The sequence below is a fragment of the Nerophis lumbriciformis genome, linkage group LG05 (assembly GCF_033978685.3).
Source record: "Nerophis lumbriciformis linkage group LG05, RoL_Nlum_v2.1, whole genome shotgun sequence".
Taxonomy (NCBI): Eukaryota; Metazoa; Chordata; class Actinopteri; order Syngnathiformes; family Syngnathidae; genus Nerophis; species Nerophis lumbriciformis.
Genome location: NC_084552.2, coordinates 4,225,075 through 4,249,000, shown reverse-complemented (window position 1 = coordinate 4,249,000; position 23,926 = coordinate 4,225,075). Strand labels below are relative to the sequence as shown.

Sequence of the window (23,926 nt, the reverse complement as noted above, 5' to 3'; positions counted from 1 at the left end):
TGACCTTTTTTTTTAACTTACAACTATACCTAATATATAAAGGGGTGGAAAAGTGACTATTACCTGCAGGGCAAACATTAGCTAACCAGAAGGCAATAACAATGTAAACAAAAAACACCTGCTTAAAAGATCTAATACAAATGTCCCTGAGGAATGTAAGGTGGGAGTACTGTAATTACCTAACGTTACATTATTATTTTCCATAACAATTTAGCCCCCTCCACAATATTAACCCGACGTTAAAACAGAACTAGATATTTATTGATTAGCAATTGCCGAATCATGTAACATTAGCTTAATGCTAAAAAGCCAGGTTACTATCACATTCTGTAACAGACAAATAATTTCATGTAGGCTAACGTTACCTACCTGCTACCTCTGTCTTTTCTCGTTTCTCCTCTTCTTTTCTCTTTTTTCTTCCCTGGGCACCTGACAGTTTTGGCCGTTTTGACATCTTGTGTTGATTTTTTGATGTGGTGACGTCCAAAAAGAGTCATGATACGGGAAGGGAGGGGGCGCACCGTGCGTGGGGAGGAGGGGGGGCGTAATGTTGTAACAAATAATATTTCTATTAAATAGGCTTTACTTTGCATTTTAATTAACGTGAGATTATTTTTTGTATTTAGAAATAATAGAAACAACTTTTTTTTTCTTTTTTTTTTTCTCCAACATTTGTGGCACTGGCATGGCGCCCCCTGATGGACGGCGCCCTTAGCATTTGCCTAGACGGCCTATGCCACGGGCCGGCCCTGCGTTGGACCAATCAAACAGAGCCAGGCGGTCACATGACCTGACTTAAACAAGTTGAAAAACTTATTGGGGTGTTACCATTTAGTGGTCAATTGTACGGAATATGTACTGTACTGTGCAATCTACTAATAAAAGTTCCAATCAATCAATCAAAAGTGTGAAGGAAAAAAGACCATTTTTTATTTCAACCGTACATCCCGTCAAAAGCCTAAAGACTGACTGCACAGTTCCTGTCTTCACAATAAAAGTGCCGCTCCATCGCGCATGCGCTTTCAAAATAAGAGTCTCCGAAAGCCTGCGCAAACAAGCTAGCAAGCTACGGAGTTTGCCGCCAATGTATTTCTTGTAAAGTGTACAAAAACGAATATGGAAGCTGGACAAATAAGATGCCAAAAACCAACCACTTTCATGTGGTATTAGACAGAAAGGAGGAACTTTTTTTCTCCTCCATTTGAAAACGTGGACGCTATCATCACTACTGTCTGATTACAATCAATGCAAGTCATCAGAATCAGGTAATACACCAACTTATATTCTTGTCTTCATGAAAGAAAGGAATCTATATGTGTTAAACTTGCATGTATATTCATTAAAACACTATTAACATGTAAACAAAAACGGCAAAAAAAATAAAAAAAATTATATACTGTATATATCAATGTATGTATATATATATATATATATATATATATATATATATATATATATATATATATATATATATGTGTGTGTGTATATATATATATATATATATATATATGTATATATATATATATATATATATATATGATATGTGTGTGTATGTTACTCATCAGTTACTCAGTACTTGAGTAGTTTTTTTACAACATACTTTTTACTTTTACTCAAGTAAATATTTGGGTGACTACTCCTTACTTTTACTTGAGTAATAAATCTCTAAAGTAACAGTACTCTTACTTGAGTACAATTTCTGGCTACTCTACCCACCTCTGCACACACATATCATATATATATATATATATATATATATATATATATATATATATATATATATATATATATATATATATATATATATATATATATATATATATATATATATATATACACACACACACACACACACACACACACATATATTATATATATATATATATATATATATATATATACACACACACACACACACACACACATCCTACATATGTGTCGGATGTGTTAATGTCCTTGCGTGTTACCTTAGATTGGTAAACAACTGAACAACTAAACAACCAATCTAAGGTAACACGCAAGGACATTAACACATCCGACACATATGTAGGATTAACCGAGGGAGAGTTTAAAACCAGATGGAACAATCACAAGGCTTCTTTCAGGAACCAAAACCTGCGGAATACCACAGAACTCAGCAAACACATTTGGGACCTCAAAGACAATAATGTTGAATATTCAATAACATGGCAAATTCTTGCATCCAGCACACCTTACAATAGTGGTAATAAAAGATGCAACCTATGCTTGAAAGAGAAACTGTTTATTATATACCGTCCAGACCTGTCATCCCTCAACAAGCGCAGCGAAATTGTATCAGCATGCCGCCACAGACGGAAACACCTCCTAGGTAACACATGAGCCAATCACCACGCCCCTACGCCAGCCTGTACCCACCCACTCTGTGCCCTATATAAACCATGGTATGTGAATGCTTCCATTAAAATCTCCTGATGATTGAGGGAACCCCTCATGAAACAGGCCTGTAGAGATGAAATAGTCTTGTGATTTTTTTCCCACACATACATATATATATATATATATATATATATATATATATATATATATGTATGTGTGGGAAAAAAATCACAAGACTATTTCATCTCTACAGGCCTGTTTCATGAGGGGGGGTTCCCTCAATCATCAGGAGATTTTATTTTTATATATATATATATATATATATATATATATATCCATCCATCCATCCATTTTCTACCGCTTATACTGTATATATTTATGTATATATATATATATATATATATACATAAATATATACAGTATATAATTTATATTTATTTATTTTACCGTTTTTGTTTACATGTTAAAGGTGTTTTAATGAATATACATGCATGTTTAACACATATAGATTCCTTTCTTTCATGAAGACAAGAATATAAGTTGGTGTATTACCTGATTCTGATGACTTGCATTGATTGTAATCAGACAGTAGTGCTGATAGCATCCACGTTTTCAAATGGAGGAGAAAAAAAGTTCCTCCTTTCTGTCCAATACCACATGAAAGTGGTTGGTTTTTGGCATCTTATTTGTCCAGCTTCCATATTCGTTTTTATACACTTTACAAGAAAATACATTGGCGGCAAACTCCGTAGCTTGCTAGCTTGTTTGCGCTGGCTTTCGGAGACTCTTGTTTTGAAAGCGCAGGCGCGATGGAGCGGCACTTTTATTGTGAAGACAGGAACTGTGCAGTCAGTCTTTAGGCTTTTGACGGGATGTACGGTTGAAATAAAAAAGGGTCTTTTTTCCTTCACACTTTTGATTGATTGATTTGAACTTTTATTATTAGATTGCACAGTACAGTACACATTCCGTACAATTGACCACTAAATGGTAACACCCCAATAAGTTTTTCAACTTGTTTAAGTCAGGTCATGTGACCACCTGGCTCTGTTTGATTGGTCCAACGTCACCAGTGACTGCATCTGATTGGTGGAACGAACTGCAACGTCACCAGTAAGGCAGGCACTATGAAGGTCTGTCTGACAGACCAAAACAAACAAAGCGTGCATTAACAGATCGATAAAAATTAGTAGCGAGTAGCGAGCTGAATGTAGATAAAAGTAGCGGAGTAAAAGTAGCGTTTATTCTCTATAAATATACTCAAGTAAAAGTAAAAGTATGTTGCATTAAAACTACTCTTAGAAGTACAATTTATCCCAAAAGTTACTCAAGTAGATGTAACGGAGTAAATGTAGCGCGTTACTACCCACCTCTGCCCCTTGTTCACCCCCTGGGTTAGGGGTCGGCAACCCAAAATGTTGAAAGAGCCATATTGGACCAAAAATACAAAAACAAATCTGTCTGGAGCCGCAAAAAAATAAAAGCCATATTACATACAGATAGTGTGTCATGAGATATAAATTGAATTAAGAGGACTTAAAGGAAACTAAATAAGCTCAAATATAGCTACAAATGAGGCATAATGATGCAATATGTACATATAGCTAGCCTAAATAGCATGTTAGCATCGATTAGCTTGCAGTGACCAAATATGTCTGATTAGCACTCCACACAAGTCAATAACATCAACAAAACTCACCTTTGTGGATTCATGCACAACCTTAAAAGTTTGTTGGACAAAATGAGACAGAAAAAGAAGTGGCATAAAACACGTCCTTGAAAGTCGGAGAAAGTTATGCATGTAAACAAACTGCGGTGAGTTCAAGGACCGCCAAAATTAGTAGGACAAAACGGCGCTCGCCAAATACTGGGATCAGTGAAGCATGTTTAATATTAACAGTGTGATTTATAACAATTAGGGAGGTTTGTGTCATGTTTGTGCTCCTACAGAAACCATATTAAAACAACACAAAAAATATTTTTCCATTTTTCATACATTTTTGAAAAAGCTCCATAGAGCCACTAGGGCGGCGCTAAAGAGCCGATTTTAGAATTTAATTAGTTCTTGAACAGGGTTCGTAAATGGAAGAGTTTGTATAGTGAAACATGATAAAACATAATACATACAATTATTGATAAATATATATTTATAATATTAAAATAGACTTTATAAAATGAGGACTTCAATTATGACCAATGTATGATCCTGTAACTACTTGGTATCGGATCGATACCTAATTGTGTGGTATCATTCAAAACTAAAGTATCAAACAACAGAAGAATAAGCGATTATTACATTTTAACAGAAGTGTAGATGGAACATGTTGAGACTGAAAGTACCGTATTTTCCGCACTATAAGGCGCACCTAAAAACCACAATTTTTCTCAAAAGCTGACAGTGCGCCTTATAACCCGGTGCGCTTTATTACGATTCATTTTCATAAAGTTTCGATCTCGCAACTTCGGTAAACAGCCGCCATCTTTTTTCCCGGTAGAACAGGAAGCGCTTCTTCTTCTACGCAAGCAACCGCCAAGGAAAGCACCCGCCCCCATAGAACAGGAAGCGCTTCTTCTTCTACTGTAAGCAACCACCCGCCCCCGGAAGAAGAAGAAAAAACGTGCGGATATCACCGTACGTTTCATTTCCTGTTTACATCTGTAAAGACCACAAAATGGCTCCTCCTAAGCGACAAGGATCCGGTTCATAAAAAGACGCAATCTCTCCATCCGCACACGGATTACTACCGTATTTCACAGCAACTGATATTCCTGTGAACCGCACTGTGGAACGGGAGCACGTACGGTGAATATTCGCACCACAGGGAATGAGAAGTCATCCTTCACTGTGGTTCTAGCTTGCCATGCTAACTTCCACCCATGGTGATATTCAAAAGGAAGACCTTGCCAAAAGAGACCTTGCCAGCCGGCGTCATCATAAAAGCTAACTCGAAGGGATGGATGGATGAAGAAAAGATGAGCGAGTGGTTAAGGGAAGTTTACGCGAAGAGGCCGGGTGGCTTTTTTCACACAGCTCCGAAGGCGAACACACCTTCACTAAGACGGGCAGACAGCGCCGGACGACATACGCCAACGTTTGCCAGTGGATCGTAAATGCCTGGGCAGATATTTCGGTCACAACTGTGGTCCGAGCTTTCCGGAAGGCAGGATTCACAGAACTGCTGCACAACAACAGCGACACTGAATCCGATGACTTCGACGAGACGGAGCCGGCCATTTTTGGATCCCACGCTTGCGCAACTTTTCAATTCGGACACCGAAGACGAAGAATTCGAAGGATTTACGAATGAAGAATAACTTCAGAAGGTGAGCGCTATGTTTATTTTGTGTGTTGTGACATTAACGTTCGAGCAACATTATGTTGCTATTGCTCTACACCATTTTGAATTTTACTATGTTTGTGATTGCACATTTGCGTACATTTTGGGACAGAGTTGTTAGAACGCTGGTTTTCAATATATTATTAAAGTTTGACTGAACTATCTGACTGTTTTTTTGACATTCACTTTAGCGCAGCGTAGGCGCGGCTTATAATCCGGGGCGGCTTATTGGTGGACAAAGTTATGAAATATGTAATTCATTGAAGGTGCGGCTAATAATCCGGTGCGCCTTATAGTGCGGAAAATACGGTAAGCAAATATCAACAGTAAATGAACAGGTGGGTTAATAATCCATTTTTACAGCTTGTCCCTCATAATATTGACAAAATAATAAAATGATAAATAACACAATATGTTACTGCACATGTCAGCAGATTAATAAGAAGCCTTTGTTTGTTTACTTACTACTAAAAGACAAGTTGTTCTTCCATCGCAATAATAAACACATGTTTAATGTACCCTAAGATTTTTTTGTGAAAATAAAGCCAATTTTTTTGTGGTACCCTTTATTTAGAAAAGTATCGAAATACATTTTGGTACCGGTACCAACATATTGGTATCAAGACAACCCTAGTATCCGCTGATACATTTTTCAAAATGCAACATCGGCTTCAATGTGTATGTTTTCACGTACAAATCTACGATATTTCTCTGCACACACTTGTGTGTACTTCCCACACCTGTATGCCTCCACTGTGACTTTCCACACCATTTATCCCCCCCCATAAGGATTCCTGCGCATCAGACGCCGCACTCTGCATGCTTCCCCCCGCCTTAATTAGCGCCTTATTGTCCCGACCGCCAATTAACAGCTACTCATGCATACACACACACACACACACGTGCACATATGTCCTCTCCCGGCCCCTCCCTCGCAGCTTGTTGATCTACTCCCCCCCCGCCCCCGGTGGGACCTTATCTCGCTCTATCAGCGCTGGTATTAACACAACATGAATGGCTGGGTTCCCTCCCCTCTGGGCCCTCCACAGCACTCGGCGGTCCCTCTCCTGCATTTACGGAGGAGAGGGGGGGGGGGGTATGCGACACTGGTCCTGTCGGCTGCTGAAGAAGGGGACCTAAACGTGGTACAGTCGTGGTCATTATCCCGCAAACACAAAGGGAGCAGCCGTGGTGCAAAAGGGGCTTCTGATGTTGGCATGGTACCGAGGGTCCAGCCCCCATCTGGTCGGTGACACACAGAAAAACACCAACGCCGGATTCAAGCGGCGCCGTGGCTCGCGGCCAGACGGGCCGAGATGTGTAAATGTGCGTCTGTTTACTTGCAAGGCCAGACAGTGTGAGGGACAACGCTGGCGTGGTGCCATCCCCCCCCCCCCTCAAAGGCAACGGACGTACACAAGCGACATTTAGGTGGGGTGTTTGCATCCCAACTCAATGCAGGAAAGCAATGATTCAAATGGGCTGTCAAAGTTAACGCGTGCGATTAATCACAAAAAATGATCGCTCATGCAGATGCAATTTTTTCCAATGCCCAATAAACAATCCCACACACTGTTGAGTCAATATGTGCGCCTTTTTTTTTTTACTGCAGAATGAATCCCCATGGGGCCAAAGAAAGTTGCGAGTGCCAGCACTTTGATAAAGAAGGTGAGAAACACGATAGAAGGTGGCTTCTGCCTGGCTCTCCTTTCCCCTCACCCGCCTCCTTTTATCGCCGTCTTCGCCAACAGAAATCATTAATGAAAGTAAAAGTAAAGTTAAATGTTCGTTTATATTTGTCATCTATGTTTTTTTCTGCATGTAAAACTACTTTTTTTTAAAAATATTTTCGCTGATGCAGATTAATAACGCCATTTTTTCCAAAGCCCAATAAAAAATCCAACACAGTTGACTCAATCTGTGTGCTTTTTTTCTTTACTGCAGAATAAAACCACCATGGGGCCAAAGAAAGTTGCGAGTTCCAGCACTTTGATAAAGAAGGTGAGAAACATGATAGAATTCAAGAAGGAACTCGTTGCAAATTAAGAAGGTGGCATCTGCCTGGCTCTCCTTTCCCCTCATCCGCCTCCTTTTATCGCCGTCTTCGCCAACAGGAATCATTAATGAAAGTAAAAGTAAAGTTAAATGTTCGTTTATATTCGTCATTTATATTTTTTTCTGCATGTAAGACTATATTTTTTAATATATTTTCGCTGATGCAGATTAATCACGCCATTGTTTTCCAATCACACACACTGTTGAGTCAATATGTGCGCCTTTTTTTTTTTACTGCAGAATGAACCACCATGGGGCCAAAGAAAGTTGCGAGTGCCAGCACTTTGATAAAGAAGGTGAGAAGCACAATAGAATTCAAAAAGGAACTCGTTGCAAATTAAGAAGGTGGCATCTGCCTGGCTCTCCTTTCCCCTCACCCGCCTCCTTTTATCGCAGTCTTCGCCAACAGAAATCATTAATGAAAGTAAAAGTAAAGTTAAATGTTCGTTTATATTCGTCATCTATATTTTTTTCTGCATGTAAGACTAAATTTTTAAATATATTTTCGCTGATGCAGAATAATCATGTGCATTTTTCCAATGCTCAAACAATCCCACAAACAGTTGACTCAATCTGTGTGCTTTTTTTTCTTTACTGCAAAATGGGGCCAGAGAAAGTTGCGAGTTCCAGCACTTTGATAAAGAAGGTGAGAAACATGATAGAATTCAAGAAGGAACTTGTTGCAAATTAAGAAGGTGGCATCTGCCTGGCTCTCCTTTCCCCTCATCCGCCTCCTTTTATCGCAGTCTTCGCCAACAGAAATCATTAATGAAAGTAAAAGTAAAGTTAAGTGTTCGTTTATATTTGTCATCTATATTTTTTTCTGCATGTAAAACTATATATTTTTTAAATATTTTCGCTTATGCAGATTAATCACGCCATTTTTTCCAAAGCCCAATAAACAATCCCACACACTGTTGAGTCAATATGTGCGCTTTTTTTTACTGCATAATGAACCACCATGGGGCCACAGAAAGTTGCGAGTGCCAGCACTTTGATAAAGAAGGTGAGAAACACGATAGAATTCAAGAAGGAACTCGTTGCAAATTAAGAAGGTGGCTTCTGCCTGGCTCTCCTTTCCCCTCACCCGCCTCCTTTTATCGCAGTCTTCGCCAACAGGTATCATAAATGAAAGTAAAAGTAAAGTTAAATGTTCGTTTATATTCGTCATTTATATTTTTTTCTGCATGTAAGACTATATTTTTTAATATATTTTCGCTGATGCAGATTAATCACGCCATTTTTTCCAAAGCCCAATAAACAATCCCACACACTGTTGAGTCAATATTTGCGCTTTTTTTTTCTTACTGCATAATGAACCACCATGGGGCCAAAGAAAGTTGCGAGTGCCAGCACTTTGACAAAGAAGGTGAGAAAAACAATAGAATTCTAGAAAGAACTAGTTGCAAATTAAGAAGGTGGCATCCGCGTGTCTCTTCTTTATCCTTATCCGCCTCCTCTTATTGCCGTCTTTGCTAACAGGAATCATAAATGAAAGTAAAAGTAAAGTTAAATGTTCGCTTATATTCGTCATTTATATTTTTTTCTGCATGTAAAACTATTTTTTTTTATATATATTTTCGCTGATGCAGATTAATCATGTGCATTTTTCCAATGCTCAAACAATCCCACAAACAGTTGACTCAATCTGTGTGCTTTTTTTTTTTTTTACTGCAAAATGGGGCCAGAGAAAGTTGCGAGTGCCAGCACTTTGATAAAGAAGGTGAGAAGCACGATAGAATTCAAGAAGGAACTCGTTGCAAATTAAGAAGGTGGCATCTGCCTGGCTCTCCTTTCCCCTCATCCGCCTCCTTTTATCGCAGTCTTCGCCAACAGGAATCATTAATGAAAGTAAAAGTAAAGTTAAATGTTCGTTTATATTTGTCATCTATATTTTTTTCTGCATGTAAAACTATATTTTTTTATATATATTTTCGCTGATGCAGATTAATCATGTGCATTTTTCCAATGCTCAAACAATCCCACAAACAGTTGACTCAATCTGTGTGCTTTTTTTTTTTACTGCAAAATGGGGCCAGAGAAAGTTGCGAGTGCCAGCACTTTGATAAAGAAGGTGAGAAACACAATAGAATTCAAGAAGGAACTCGTTGCAAATTAAGAAGGTGGCATCCGCGTGTCTCTTCTTTATCCTTATCCGCCTCCTCTTATCGCCGTCTTCGCTAACAGGAATCATTAATGAAAGTAAAAATAAAGTTAAATGTTCGTTTATATTCGTCATTTATATTTTTTTCTGCATGTAAAACTATATTTTTTTAATATATTTTCGCTGATGCAGATTAATCATGTGCATTTTTCCAATGCTCAAACAATCCCACAAACAGTTGACTCAATCTGTGTGCTTTTTTTTTTTTTTTTACTGCAAAATGAGGCCAGAGAAAGTTGCGAGTGCCAGCACATGATAGAATTCAAGAAGGAACTCGTTGCAAATTAAGAAGGTGGCATCTGCCTGGCTCTCCTTTCCCCTCATCCGCCTCCTTTTATCACAGTCTTCGCCAACAGGAATCATAAATGAAAGTAAAAGTAAAGTTAAATGTTCGTTTATATTCGTCATTTATATTTTTTTCTGCATGTGAGACTATATTTTTTAATATATTTTCGCTGATGCAGATTAATCATGTGCATTTTTTCCAAAGCCCAATAAACAATCCCACACACTGTTGAGTCAATATTTGCGCTTTTTTTTTTACTGCATAATGGGGCCAAAGAAAGTTGCGAGTGCCAGCACTTTGATAAAGAAGGTGAGAAAGACGATAGAATTAAAGAAGGAACCCGTTGCAAATTTAGAAGGTGGCATCCGCGTGTCTCTTCTTTATCCTTATCCGCCTCCTCTTATCGCCGTCTTTGCTAACAGGAATCATTAATGAAAGTAAAAGTAAAGTTAAATGTTCGTTTATATTCGTCATCTATATTTTTTTCTGCATGTAAAACTATATTTTTTTAATATATTTTCGCTGATGCAGATTAATCATGTGCATTTTTCCAATGCTCAAACAATCCCACAAACAGTTGACTCAATCTGTGTGCTTTTTTTTTTTTTTTTACTGCAAAATGGGGCCAGAGAAAGTTGCGAGTGCCAGCACTTTGATAAAGAAGGTGAGAAGCACGATAGCATTCAAGAAGGAACTCGTTGCAAATTAAGAAGGTGGCATCTGCCTGGCTCTCCTTTCCCCTCATCCGCCTCCTTTTATCGCCGTCTTCGCCAACAGGAATCATTAATGAAAGTAAAAGTAAAGTTAAATGTTCGTTTATATTTGTCATCTAGGTTTTTTTCTGCATGTAAAACTACTTTTTTTTAAAAAATATTTTCGCTGATGCAGATTAATCACGCCATTTTTTCCAAAGCCCAATAAAAAATCCAACACACAGTTGACTCAATCTGTGTGCTTTTTTTTCTTTACTGCAGAATAAAACCACCATGGGGCCAAAGAAAGTTGCGAGTTCCAGCACTTTGATAAAGAAGGTGAGAAACATGATAGAATTCAAGAAGGAACTTGTTGCAAATTAAGAAGGTGGCATCTTCAGTCTTCGCCAACAGGAATCATTAATGAAAGTAAAAGTAAAGTTAAATGTTCGTTTATATTCGTCATCTATATTTTTTTCTGCATGTAAGACTATATTTTTTAATATATTTTCGCTGATGCAGATTAATCACGCCATTTTTTCCAAAGCCCAATAAACAATCCCACACACTGTTGAGTCAATATGTGCGCTTTTTTTTTCTTACTGCATAATGAACCACCATGGGGCCAAAGAAAGTTGCGAGTGCCAGCTCTTTGATAAAGAAGGTGAGAAGCACGATAGAATTCAAGAAAGAACCCGTTGCAAATTAAGAAGGTGGCATCCGCGTGTCTCTTCTTTATCCTTATCCGCCTCCTCTTATCGCCGTCTTCGCTAACAGGAATCATAAATGAAAGTAAAAGTAAAGTTAAATGTTCGTTTATATTTGTCATCTATATTTTTTTTTGCATGTAAACTATATTTTTTTATATATATTTTCGCTGATGCAGATTAATCATGTGCATTTTTCCAATGCTCAAACAATCCCACAAACAGTTGACTCAATCTGTGTGCTTTTTTTTTTTTTTACTGCAAAATGAGGCCAGAGAAAGTTGCGAGTGCCAGCACATGATAGAATTCAAGAAGGAACTCGTTGTTAATTAAGAAGGTGGCATCTGCATGGCTCTCCTTTCCCCTCATCCGCCTCCTTTTATCGCAGTCTTCGCCAACAGGTATCATAAATGAAAGTAAAAGTAAAGTTAAATGTTCGTTTGTATTCATCATTTATATTTTTTTCTGCATGTGAGACTATATTTTTTTATATATTTTCGCTGATGCAGATTAATCACGCCATTTATTTCCAAAGCCCAATAAACAATCCCACACACTGTCGACTCAATCTGTGTTTTTTTTTTTTTTTACTGCATAATGAACCACCATGGGGCCAAAGAAAGTTGCGAGTGCCAGCTCTTTGATAAAGAAGGTGAGAAGCACGATAGAATTCAAGAAGGAACTCGTTGCAAATTAAGAAGGTGGCATCTGCCTGGCTCTCCTTTCCCCTCACCCGCCTCCTTTTATCGCCGTCTTCGCCAACAGAAATCATTAATGAAAGTAAAAGTAAAGTTAATGTTTGTTTATATTTGTCATCTATGTTTTTTTCTGCATGTAAAACTACTTTTTTTTTAAATATTTTCGCTGATGCAGATTAATTACGCCATTTTTTCCAAAGCCCAATAAAAAAATCCAACACAGTTGACTCAATCTGTGTGCTTTTTTTCTTTACTGCAGAATAAAACCACCATGGGGCCAAAGAAAGTTGCGAGTTCCAGCACTTTGATAAAGAAGGTGAGAAACACGATAGAATTCAAGAAAGAACCCGTTGCAAATTTAGAAGGTGGCATCCGCGTGTCTCTTCTTTATCCTTATCCGCCTCCTCTTATCGCCGTCTTCGCTAACAGGAATCATAAATGAAAGTAAAAGTAAAGTTAAATGTTCGTTTATATTCGTCATTTATATTTTTTTCTGCATGTGAGACTATATTTTTTAATATATTTTCGCTGATGCAGATTAATCACGCCATTTTTTCCAAAGCCCAATAAAAAATCCAACACACAGTTGACTCAATCTGTGTGCTTTTTTTTCTTTACTGCAGAATAAAACCACCATGAGGCCAAAGAAAGTTGCGAGTTCCAGCACTTTGATAAAGAAGGTGAGAAACACGATAGAATTCAAGAAGGAACTCGTTGCAAATTAAGAAGGTGGCATCCGTGTGGCTCTTCTTTATCCTTATCCGCCTCCTCTTATCGCCGTCTTCGCTAACAGGAATCATAAATGAAAGTAAAAGTAAAGTTAAATGTTCGTTTATATTCGTCATCTATATTTTTTTCTGCATGTAAAACTATATTTTTTTATATATATTTTCGCTGATGCAGATTAATCATGTGCATTTTTCCAATGCTCAAACAATCCCACAAACAGTTGACTCAATCTGTGTGCTTTTTTTTCTTTACTGCAAAATGGGGCCAGAGAAAGTTGCGAGTTCCAGCACTTTGATAAAGAAGGTGAGAAACATGATGGAATTCAAGAAGGAACTCGTTGCAAATTAAGAATGTGGCATCCGCGTGGCTCTTCTTTATCCTTATCCGCCTCCTCTTCGCCAACAGGAATCATTAATGAAAGTAAAAGTAAAGTTAAATGTTCGTTTATATTTGTCATCTATATTTTTTTTCTGCATGTAAAACTATATTTTTTTATATATATTTTCGCTGATGCAGATTAATCATGTGCATTTTTCCAATGCTCAAACAATCCCACAAACAGTTGACTCAATCTGTGTGCTTTTTTTTTTTTTTTTACTGCAAAATGGGGCCAGGGAAAGTTGCGAGTGCCAGCACATGATAGAATTCAAGAAGGAACTCGTTGCAAATTTAGAAGGTGGCATCTGCCTGACTCTCCTTTCCCCTCACCCGCCTCCTTTTATCGCAGTCTTCGCCAACAGGAATCATTAATGAAAGTAAAAGTAAAGTTAAATGTTTGTTTATATTCGTCATTTATATTTTTTTCTGCATGTGAGACTATATTTTTTAATATATTTTCGCTGATGCAGATTAATCACGCCATTTTTTCCAAAGCCCAATAAACAATCACACACACTGTTGAGTCAATATGTGCGCTTTTTTTTACTGCAGAATGAACCACCATGGGGCCAAAGAAAGTTGCGAGTGCCAGCTCTTTGATAAAGAAGGTGAGAAGCACGATAGAATTCAAGAAAGAACCCGTTGCAAATTAAGAAGGTGGCATCCGCGTGTCTCTTCTTTATCCTTATCCGCCTCCTCTTATTGCCGTCTTTGCTAACAGGAATCATAAATGAAAGTAAAAGTAAAGTTAAATGTTCGTTTGTATTCGTCATTTATATATTTTTTTGCATGTAAGACTATATTTTTTAATATATTTTCGCTGATGCAGATTAATCACGCCATTTTTTCCAAAGCCCAATAAACAATCCCACACACTGTTGAGTCAATCTGTTTTTGTTTTTTTTACTGCATAATGAACCACCATGGGGCCACAGAAAGTTGCGAGTGCCAGCACTTTGATAAAGAAGGTGAGAAGCACGATAGAATTCAAGAAGGAACTCGTTGCAAATTAAGAAGGTGGCATCTGCCTGGCTCTCCTTTCCCCTCATCCGCCTCCTTTTATCGCAGTCTTCGCCAACAGGAATCATAAATGAAAGTAAAAGTAAAGTTACATTTTCGTTTATATTCGTCATTTATATTTTTTTCTGCATGTGAGACTATATTTTTTAATATATTTTCGCTGATGCAGATTAATCACGCCATTTTTTCCAAAGCCCAATAAACAATCACACACACTGTTGAGTCAATATTTGCGCTTTTTTTTTCTTACTGCATAATGAACCACCATGGGGCCAAAGAAAGTTGCGAGTGCCAGCTCTTTGATAAAGAAGGTGAGAAGCACGATAGAATTCAAGAAAGAACCCGTTGCAAATTTAGAAGGTGGCATCTATGTGGCTCTTCTTTATCCTTATCCGCCTCCTCTTATCGCAGTCTTTGCTAACAGGAATCATAAATGAAAGTAAAAGTAAAGTTAAATGTTCGTTTATATTCGTCATCTATATTTTTTTCTGCATGTAAGACTATATTTTTTAATATATTTTCGCCGATGCAGATTAATCATGTGCATTTTTCCAATGCTCAAACAATCCCACAAACAGTTGACTCAATCTGTGTGCTTTTTTTTCTTTACTGCAAAATGGGGCCAGAGAAAGTTGCGAGTGCCAGCACATGATAGAATTCAAGAAGGAACTCGTTGCAAATTAAGAAGGTGGCATCTGCCTGGCTCTCCTTTCCCCTCATCCGCCTCCTTTTATCGCCGTCTTCGCCAACAGGAATCATTAATGAAAGTAAAAGTAAAGTTAAGTGTTCGTTTATATTCATCATTTATATTTTTTTCTGCATGTGAGACTATATTTTTTTATATATTTTCGCTGATGCAGATTAATCACGCCATTTTTTCCAAAGCCCAATAAACAATCACACACACGGTTGAGTCAATATGTGCGCTTCTTTTTTTTTACTGCAGAATGAATCCCCATGGGGCCAAAGAAAGTTGCGAGTGCCAGCACTTTGATAAAGAAGGTGAGAAGCACGATAGAATTCAAGAAGGAACTCGTTGCAAATTAAGAAGGTGGCATCTGCCTGGCTCTCCTTTCCCCTCATCCGCCTCCTTTTATCGCAGTCTTCGCCAACAAGAATCATTAATGAAAGTAAAAGTAAAGTTAAATGTTCGTTTATGTTCGTCATTTATATTTTTTTCTGCATGTAAAACTATATTTTTTAGTATATTTTCGCTGATGCAGATTAATCACGCCATTTTTTTCCAAAGCCCAATAAACAATCCCACACATATTTGACTCAATCTGTGTGCTTTTTTTTTCTTTACTGCAGAATGAACCACCATGGGGCCAAAGAAAGTTGCGAGTGCCAGCACTTTGATAAAGACGGTGAGAAACACTATAGAATTCACAAAAGGAATCTTTGTAAGTTAAGAAGGTGGCTTCCGCGTGGCTCTCCTTTCCCCTCATCTGTCTCCTCTTATCGCTGTCTTCGCCAACAAGAATCATAAATGAAAGTAAAAGTAAAGTTAAATGTTCGTTTGTATGTCATTTATATTTTTTTCTGCATGTGAAACTATATATTTTTTAAAATGTGTTTTTGGGTCAACTATGTCAAGCCCAATAAGCCTGATTTTATTTTCTCGAATTAGTGATTGGACTGTTTGAAAAAAGATTAGTCCGTATATGTCTTTATTTTTTTTATTTTTTTATTTATTTATTTACTATCTGTTTATATTATTTTATTTTTTATTATTAATGTTATTTTTTATTTTATTTTTTATTTTATTTGTCAATATTATTAGTACTTTGATTTGTTTAGTTTTGTTTTTTTGCTGTTTTTCTTTTTTTTTTTTAAATAAATAATAAAACATAAAAAATAAAAATAAATAAATAAATAACAACCGATACCGATAATAAAAAAAACCGATACCAATAATTTCCGATATTACATTTATCGGCCGATATTATATTTAATATTTAAAAATTAATATTTTGAAGTGAAATTTCAAGCTGAAGAAAGAGTCCTATCGAGCTCTTTTGGCTCATAGGACTCCGGAGGCAGCAGACAGGTACCGACAGGCCAAGCGATGTGGAGGCAAAAACTCGGACATGGGAGGAGTTCGGGGAAGCCATGGAAAACGACTTCCGGACGGCTTCGAAGCGATTCTGGACCACCATCCGCCGCCTCAAGAAGGTGAAGCGGTGCACTACCAACACCGTGTATGGTGAGGATGCTGTTCTGCTGACCTCGACTGCGGATGTTGTGGATCGGTGGAGGGAATACTTCGAAGACCTCCTCAATCCTACCAGCACGTCTTCCTATGAGGAAGGAGTGCCTGGGGAATCTGTGGTGGGCTCTCCTATTTCTGGGGCTGAGGTTGCTGAGGTAGTTAAAAAGCTCCTCGGTGGCAAGGCCCCCGGGGGTGGATGAGATCCGCCCGGAGTTCCTTAAGACTCTGGATGTTGTGGGGCTGTCTTGGTTGACAAGACTCTGCAGCATCGCGTGGACATCGGGGGCGGTACCTCTGGATTGGCAGACCGGGGTGGTGGTTCCTCTCTTTAAGAAGGGGGAACCGGAGGGTGTGTTCTAACTATCGTGGGATCACACTCCTCAGCCTTCCCGGTAAGGTCTATTCAGTCAGGTGTACTGGAGAGGAGGCTACGCCGGATAGTCGAACCTCGGATTCAGGAGGAACAGTGTGGTTTTCGTCCTGGTCGTGGAACTGTGGACCAGCTCTATACTCTCGGCAGGGTCCTTGAGGGTGCATGGGAGTTTGCCCAACCAGTCTACATGTGCTTTGTGGACGTGGAGAAGGCATTCGACCGAAGTCCTGTGGGGAGTGCTCAGAGAGTATGGGGTAATGGACTGTCTGATTGTGGCGGTTCGCTCCCTGTATGATCAGTGCCAGAGCTTGGTCCGCATTGCCGGTAGTAAGTCGGACATGTTTCCAGTGAGGGTTGGACTCCGCCAAGGCTGCCCTTTGTCACCGATTCTGTTCATAACCTTTACGGACAGAATTTCTAGGCGCAGTCAAGGCGTTGAGGGGATCCGGTTTGGTGGCTGCAGGATTAGGTCTCTGCTTTTTGCAGATGATGTGGTCCTGATGGCTTCATCTGGCCAAGATCTTCAACTCTCACTGGATCGGTTCGCAGCCGAGTGTGAAGCGACTGGGATGGGAATCAGCACCTCCAAGTCCGAGTCCATGGTTGGTGGAGTGCCATCTCCGGGTTGGGGAGGAGATCTTGCCCCAAGTGGAGGAGTTCAAGTACCTCGGAGTCTTGTTCACGAGTGAGGGAAGAGTGGATCGTGAGATCGACAGGCGGATCGGTGCGGCGTCTGCAGTAATGCGGACGCTGTATCGATCCGTTGTGGTGAAGAAGGAGCTGAGCCGGAAGGCAAAGCTCTCGATTTACCGGTCGATCTACGTTCCCGTCCTCACCTATGGTCATGAGCTTTGGGTTATGACCGAAAGGACAAGATCACGGGTACAAGCGGCCGAAATGAGTTTCCTCCGCCGGGTGGCGGGGCTCTCCCTTAGAGATAGGGTGAGAAGCTCTGTCATCCGGGAGGAGCTCAAAGTAAAGCCGCTGCTCCTCCACATGGAGAGGAGCCAGATGAGGTGGTTCGGGCATCTGGTCAGGATGCCACCCGAACGCCTCCCTAGGGAGGTGTGTAGGGCACGTCCGACCGGTAGGAGGCCACGGGGAAGACCCAGGACACGTTGGGAAGACTATCTCTCCCGGCTGGCCTGGGAACGCCTCGGGAGGAGCTGGACGAAGTGGCTGGGGAGAGGGAAGTCTGGGCTTCCCTGCTTAGGCTGCTGCCCCCGCGACCCGACCTCGGATAAGCGGAAGAAGATGGATGGATGGCAATTATGAGGCGATGCAGCAGCTCAATATGTCAATATAGCAGCATAAACTAGTTAGCGCTCTGTGATCACGGCGCCGCTAAAAGTAGTTCCTCTGCGTTAGCAACTTTAATAACAATATTGCTAATACTTGGTCAATATTCAGGTCACAACACCATACCTGCCAACTTTTGAAATCAGAAAAACCTAGTAGCCAGGGTCCAGGGGCCGCAGGCCCCGGTAGGTCCAGGACAAAGTCCTGGTGGGGGGTTCAGGCTTCGCCCCCCGACGCAAAAGACCTACTCAGTGGCCTAGTGGTTAGAGTGTCCGCCCTGAGATCGGTAGGTTGTGAGTTCAAACCCCGGCCGAGTCATACCAAAGACTATAAAAATGGGACCCATTACCTCCCTGCTTGGCACTCAGCATCAAGGGTTGGAATTGGGGGTTAAATCACCAAAAATGATTCCCGGGCGCGGCCACCGCTGCTGCCCACTGCTCCCCTCACCTCCCAGGGGGTGATCAAGGGTGATGGGTCAAATGCAGAGAATAATCTCGCCACACCTAGTGTGTGTGTGACAATCATTGGTACTTTAACTTTAACTTTAAAATGATTATTAGCATTCAGACAGGTTAAAATGTTGCTAAAACCATCACTTTTCTATCAGTCACAGTGACTTTTCAAAACAAAAATATTACAGCAAAAATCATATGGGTTGATTGACATGTTTATTCTGTAAGCTAACTTCAATAGTTTGAAATTATTTTGACAGTTAATGCCAGTTATCCTGTCAACCTTTCACAAGACTTCAATTTGTTCATTGAAAGTATAAACAGTATAAACACTTTTTACAGTAAACAAATGGTAAAACAGTACTAAACAATTCCATTGGTGTCATTATTAACTTTCTGTCCAAGCTTGTATAATCTACTGCCTTGTTCAATTGTAAAAAATATTCTGTGCCTAAAATTCACATTTCTATCACAATTATCATACTGTAAACATGGTAAGCTAACTTCATTAAAATTAACAGTCCTGTCAATAGCATGGAATTACAATTCAAATTTAGTTTTTTTTGTAAGCCTTTCAAAAGAATTCAAAATATGAAAAATTCATGAAAATTAATTGAAGCCATCAGACACTTGAAAAGTGGCACATCACATCTCTAATGTAATCATTTGAACTTTTCAACAGAAATAGCACTGCAAAAATATTAAGGACATACTTCTGTATTTTGGTAGTTATGCTGTCAACATCAGAATCAGAATCAGAATCAGCTTTATTGTCATTACGCAAGGTAACGAGATTGAGGCCATTCCATACAGTGCGATGTGTGCATGCTAGAAAAACAATGTGCAAATATATAGAAATATAAAAAATGTAGAAGTGCAATGAATATGGTGTGAAATGAATATATACATGAAAAAACAAAACAAAAACAGGGTGGTTGGTGGAATGGGTTATTGCACCGAAGAGAAGGCAGTTATGAGGGACAATGGGGCAGTCCGTTCAGGATGGTTATGGCCCTGGGGAAGAAGCTGTTCTTTAGCCTGTTTGTTTTGGTTTTAATGCAACATTTAACAAGATTTCTTCAACTTGGACTTGAAAGCATAAATAGTATAAACACTTTTAACAGTATAACAGTACTAAACAATTCCAATAGATAACATTGGTGTCATTACCTTTTTGTTTGCTCAATTATTGCCTCCGTAAATAAAACTTCGGCATTTATCACATCCAAAGAATCTGTTTGGGCGACGAAAAACGTTGAAAGTTTTCCACTTGTATCGCTAGCAACGGCATTAGACTTGTGTTTTTTTTGTCCCGACGTGGTCTTTTACATCGCTAATTCCTCCCGTGTCCGATCGAAAAAACTTGTCTGCACAAGGTGCGATTCGCGTAGTTTTCACCCTTTTTGGAACGGATAATTATTCCCGGATAGGCTTTTGAATATTCTTCACGGAATGACTGCAGTTTTCTTTTCGGTTTAAGACTCGTTTGCGATTTTTTTCTCCGGCTGATTCCATGATCGTTCGCTCGTTTGGAAACAATGGGCAACTGGTGCCTCGTGCTTGGCAGCGGTGCTATAAATAGCCTCGCACATGGCATTCGGAATGGCTCGATAGGAAGTTACGGGAAGCAGTGTCGATTGTCATTGTTGTTACGCGATTTCATGAATAAAACTTTAAAAAAAAAAAAAAATTTTTAATTAATGAAAAACCGTATTTTTTATCACTGCAACCGTAACCCGGAATAGGTTGATGAAAACCGTACTAATTACGGGAAAACCGGAGTAGTTGGCAGGTATGCTTTTGGAACGGGTTACTAAGAAAACTGCTACAATGGGGTAGATCTGCTGGCATGTTGATCAGCCGCGTTACCGCGGTAACTGTTGTACTGTGAGGATTAATGCCTGGAGTCCTTTATGCGACTTGAGAGAAAGAAAAGTGCTCGAAAATCAACTTCAAATGCCATTCAAGGGGTCTTGTCATTAAAGCGTTCACTCTCCTGGAGTGGTAAGGGGTAAAAATGGTTGAAATATGAAATGCTTTTAGCGCTGGATGCTAATTACCAACATGAGAGTACAACTCCACAAGTTCTTACCTAAGAGGCCGGTTCTCCCGGCCGTCGTATATGTGGAAGAAGACCTCCAACTCCTCCCCCAGATTGGCGCTCATCAAGCTCTTCACGTGGACAAATAAGTGATGCGTGCTGGCGGGCGTCGGCGTCTCCTTCTTGCGATGTCGATGCTCCATCTGCATTATAATTAGACTTAGACTTAGACAAACTTTAATGATCCACAAGGGAAATTTGTTCAAAAATAAATAATCAAAGATGAAACACTTTTAAAGAGACTCAAGCAACACACTGCAACAACTGAAATCTAAGTAAGATGAAATATCTCAAATAAGCATACTTGCCAGCCTTGAGACCTCCGATTTCGGGAGGTGGGGGGGTGGGGGGCGTGGTCGGGGGTGGGTCGGGGCGTGGTTAAGAGGGGAGGAGTATATTGACAGCTAGAATTCACCAAGTCAAGTATTTCATACATATATATATATATATATATTTTTTTTTTATATATATATATATATATACACAGGTAAAAGCCAGTAAATTAGAATATTTTGAAAAACTTGATTTATTTCATTAATTGCATTCAAAAGGTGTAACTTGTACATTATATTTATTCATTGCACACAGACTGATGCATTCAAATGTTTATTTCATTTAATTTTGATGATTTGAAGTGGCAACAAATGAAAATCCAAAATTCCGTGTGTCACAAAATTAGAATATTACTTAAGGCTAATACAAAAAAGGGATTTTTAGAAATGTTGGCCAACTGAAAAGTATGAAAATGAAAAATATGAGCATGTACAATACTCAATACTTGGTTGGAGCTCCTTTTGCCTCAATTACTGCGTTAATGCGGCGTGGCATGGAGTCGATGAGTTTCTGGCACTGCTCAGGTGTTATGAGAGCCCAGGTTGCTCTGATAGTGGCCTTCAACTCTTCTGCGTTTTTGGGTCTGGCATTCTGCATCTTCCTTTTCACAATACCCCACAGATTTTCTATGGGGCTAAGGTCAGGGGAGTTGGCGCGCCAATTTAGAACAGAAATACCATGGTCCGTAAACCAGGCACGGGTAGATTTTGCGCTGTGTGCAGGCGCCAAGTCCTGTTGGAACTTGAAATCTCCATCTCCATAGAGCAGGTCAGCAGCAGGAAGCATGAAGTGCTCTAAAACTTGCTGGTAGACGGCTGCGTTGACCCTGGATCTCAGGAAACAGAGTGGACCGACACCAGCAGATGACATGGCACCCCAAACCATCACTGATGGTGGAAACTTTACACTAGACTTCAGGCAACGTGGATCCTGTGCCTCTCCTGTCTTCCTCCAGACTCTGGGACCTCGATTTCCAAAGGAAATGCAAAATTTGCTTTCGTCAGAAAACATGACTTTGGACCACTCAGCAGCAGTCCAGCTGGTGTCGGTCCACTCTGTTTCCTGAGATCCAGGGTCAACGCAGCCGTCTACCAGCAAGTTTTAGAGCACTTCATGCTTCCTGCTGCTGACCTGCTCTATGGAGATGGAGATTTCAAGTTCCAACAGGACTTGGCGCCTGCACACAGCGCAAAATCTACCCGTGCCTGGTTTACGGACCATGGTATTTCTGTTCTAAATTGGCCCGCCAACTCCCCTGACCTTAGCCCCATAGAAAATCTGTGGGGTATTGTGAAAAGGAAGATGCAGAATGCCAGACCCAAAAACGCAGAAGAGTTGAAGGCCACTATCAGAGCAACCTGGGCTCTCATAACACCTGAGCAGTGCCAGAAACTCATCGACTCCATGCCACGCCGCATTAACGCAGTAATTGAGGCAAAAGGAGCTCCAACCAAGTATTGAGTATTGTACATGCTCATATTTTTCATTTTCATACTTTTCAGTTGGCCAACATTTCTAAAAATCCCTTTTTTGTATTAGCCTTAAGTAATATTCAAATTTTGTGACACACGGAATTTTGGATTTTCATTTGTTGCCACTTCAAATCATCAAAATTAAATGAAATAAACATTTGAATGCATCAGTCTGTGTGCAATGAATAAGTATAATGTACAAGTTACACCTTTTGAATGCAATTACTGAAATAAATCAAGTTTTTCAAAATATTCTAATTTACTGGCTTTTACCTGTAGGTTACACTGAGGGTGCCAGTATAAAAAACTTTAACACTGTCAGAAATATACGCCACACTGTGAATCCACACCAAACAAGAACGACAAACACATTTCGGGAGAACACCCGCACCGTAACACAACATTAACACAACAGAACAAATACCCAGAATCCTTTGCAGCACTAACTCTTCCGGGACGCTACAAAATACACCCCCCGCTACCACCAAAGGTGAGAAACACGATATATGAGTTTGACACCCATGTTCTAGAAGGATCCTCTGACACACCACTTCCCGCAGGGAATGTGAATGCATCACTTGTCACCTGAGGTCAGGGGACGCCTGCCTCCCATCTGTCCATAAGGGACAGGAAGTGTGCGTTGCTGCATCCTCCTCGCTTGAGGTTTTGCGAGAAGTCAGAAATCATTCCCCTGGAAACAAAACAGCCCACGATAACACCCCCGCCAGCTCTTTCCAGCACACGTGATGCCCATCTCCCGTTTAATTAACCCACACAGACGCTGTTGTCCACAACAAAGATCTCGCTGGCAGCAATAAAGGCGTCCTTTCGGCCATTGTGTTTGCATTTTGTCCGTGGGAGAATGCACTGCCCCCACTTTTATCTTTTTATCTTATCAATACTGCTCATTTTCTAATGTCGTTTTATTGGAGCGAGCTTTTGTTTAGAGCGACAACAACAAAGAAACACAGCGATTAAGTACTTCAATTACCCCTGTGTGTGGAAAGCCATCTCGTGTGTGTGTGTGTGTGTGTGTGAGCGCGCTGCGATTTTGCTTACACTGTAACACAGTGGAGAGGTGGTTGTCATGGTAACCACACATCTGAGAAGATGTGAGGGAGATGAAGCAAGGGAGCGCATGTAAGCTCGTGCAGCACGCCTTCAAAGTCCAATCCGGCTTCGACTGAACGCACACTCGTGTGACTTTTGACCTCTCTCTATCGATACAGCCAAACCAAGTCCAGTCCGGGGGGACT

General features: G+C 39.9%; 1 protein-coding gene across 3 annotated transcripts in view; it reads right to left on the bottom strand.

The window, feature by feature from the left end:
• dock4b (dedicator of cytokinesis 4b) overlaps window positions 1-23,926 on the bottom strand; it is a 470,089-nt gene that overhangs the window by 276,270 nt on the left and 169,893 nt on the right. For all 3 annotated transcript variants that reach the window (XM_061961401.1, XM_061961402.1, XM_061961403.1), the window contains exon 8: window positions 20,857-21,008. In XM_061961401.1, coding sequence (XP_061817385.1) covers window positions 20,857-21,008 — 152 coding nt within the window. The remainder of the gene's footprint in view (window positions 1-20,856; window positions 21,009-23,926) is intronic.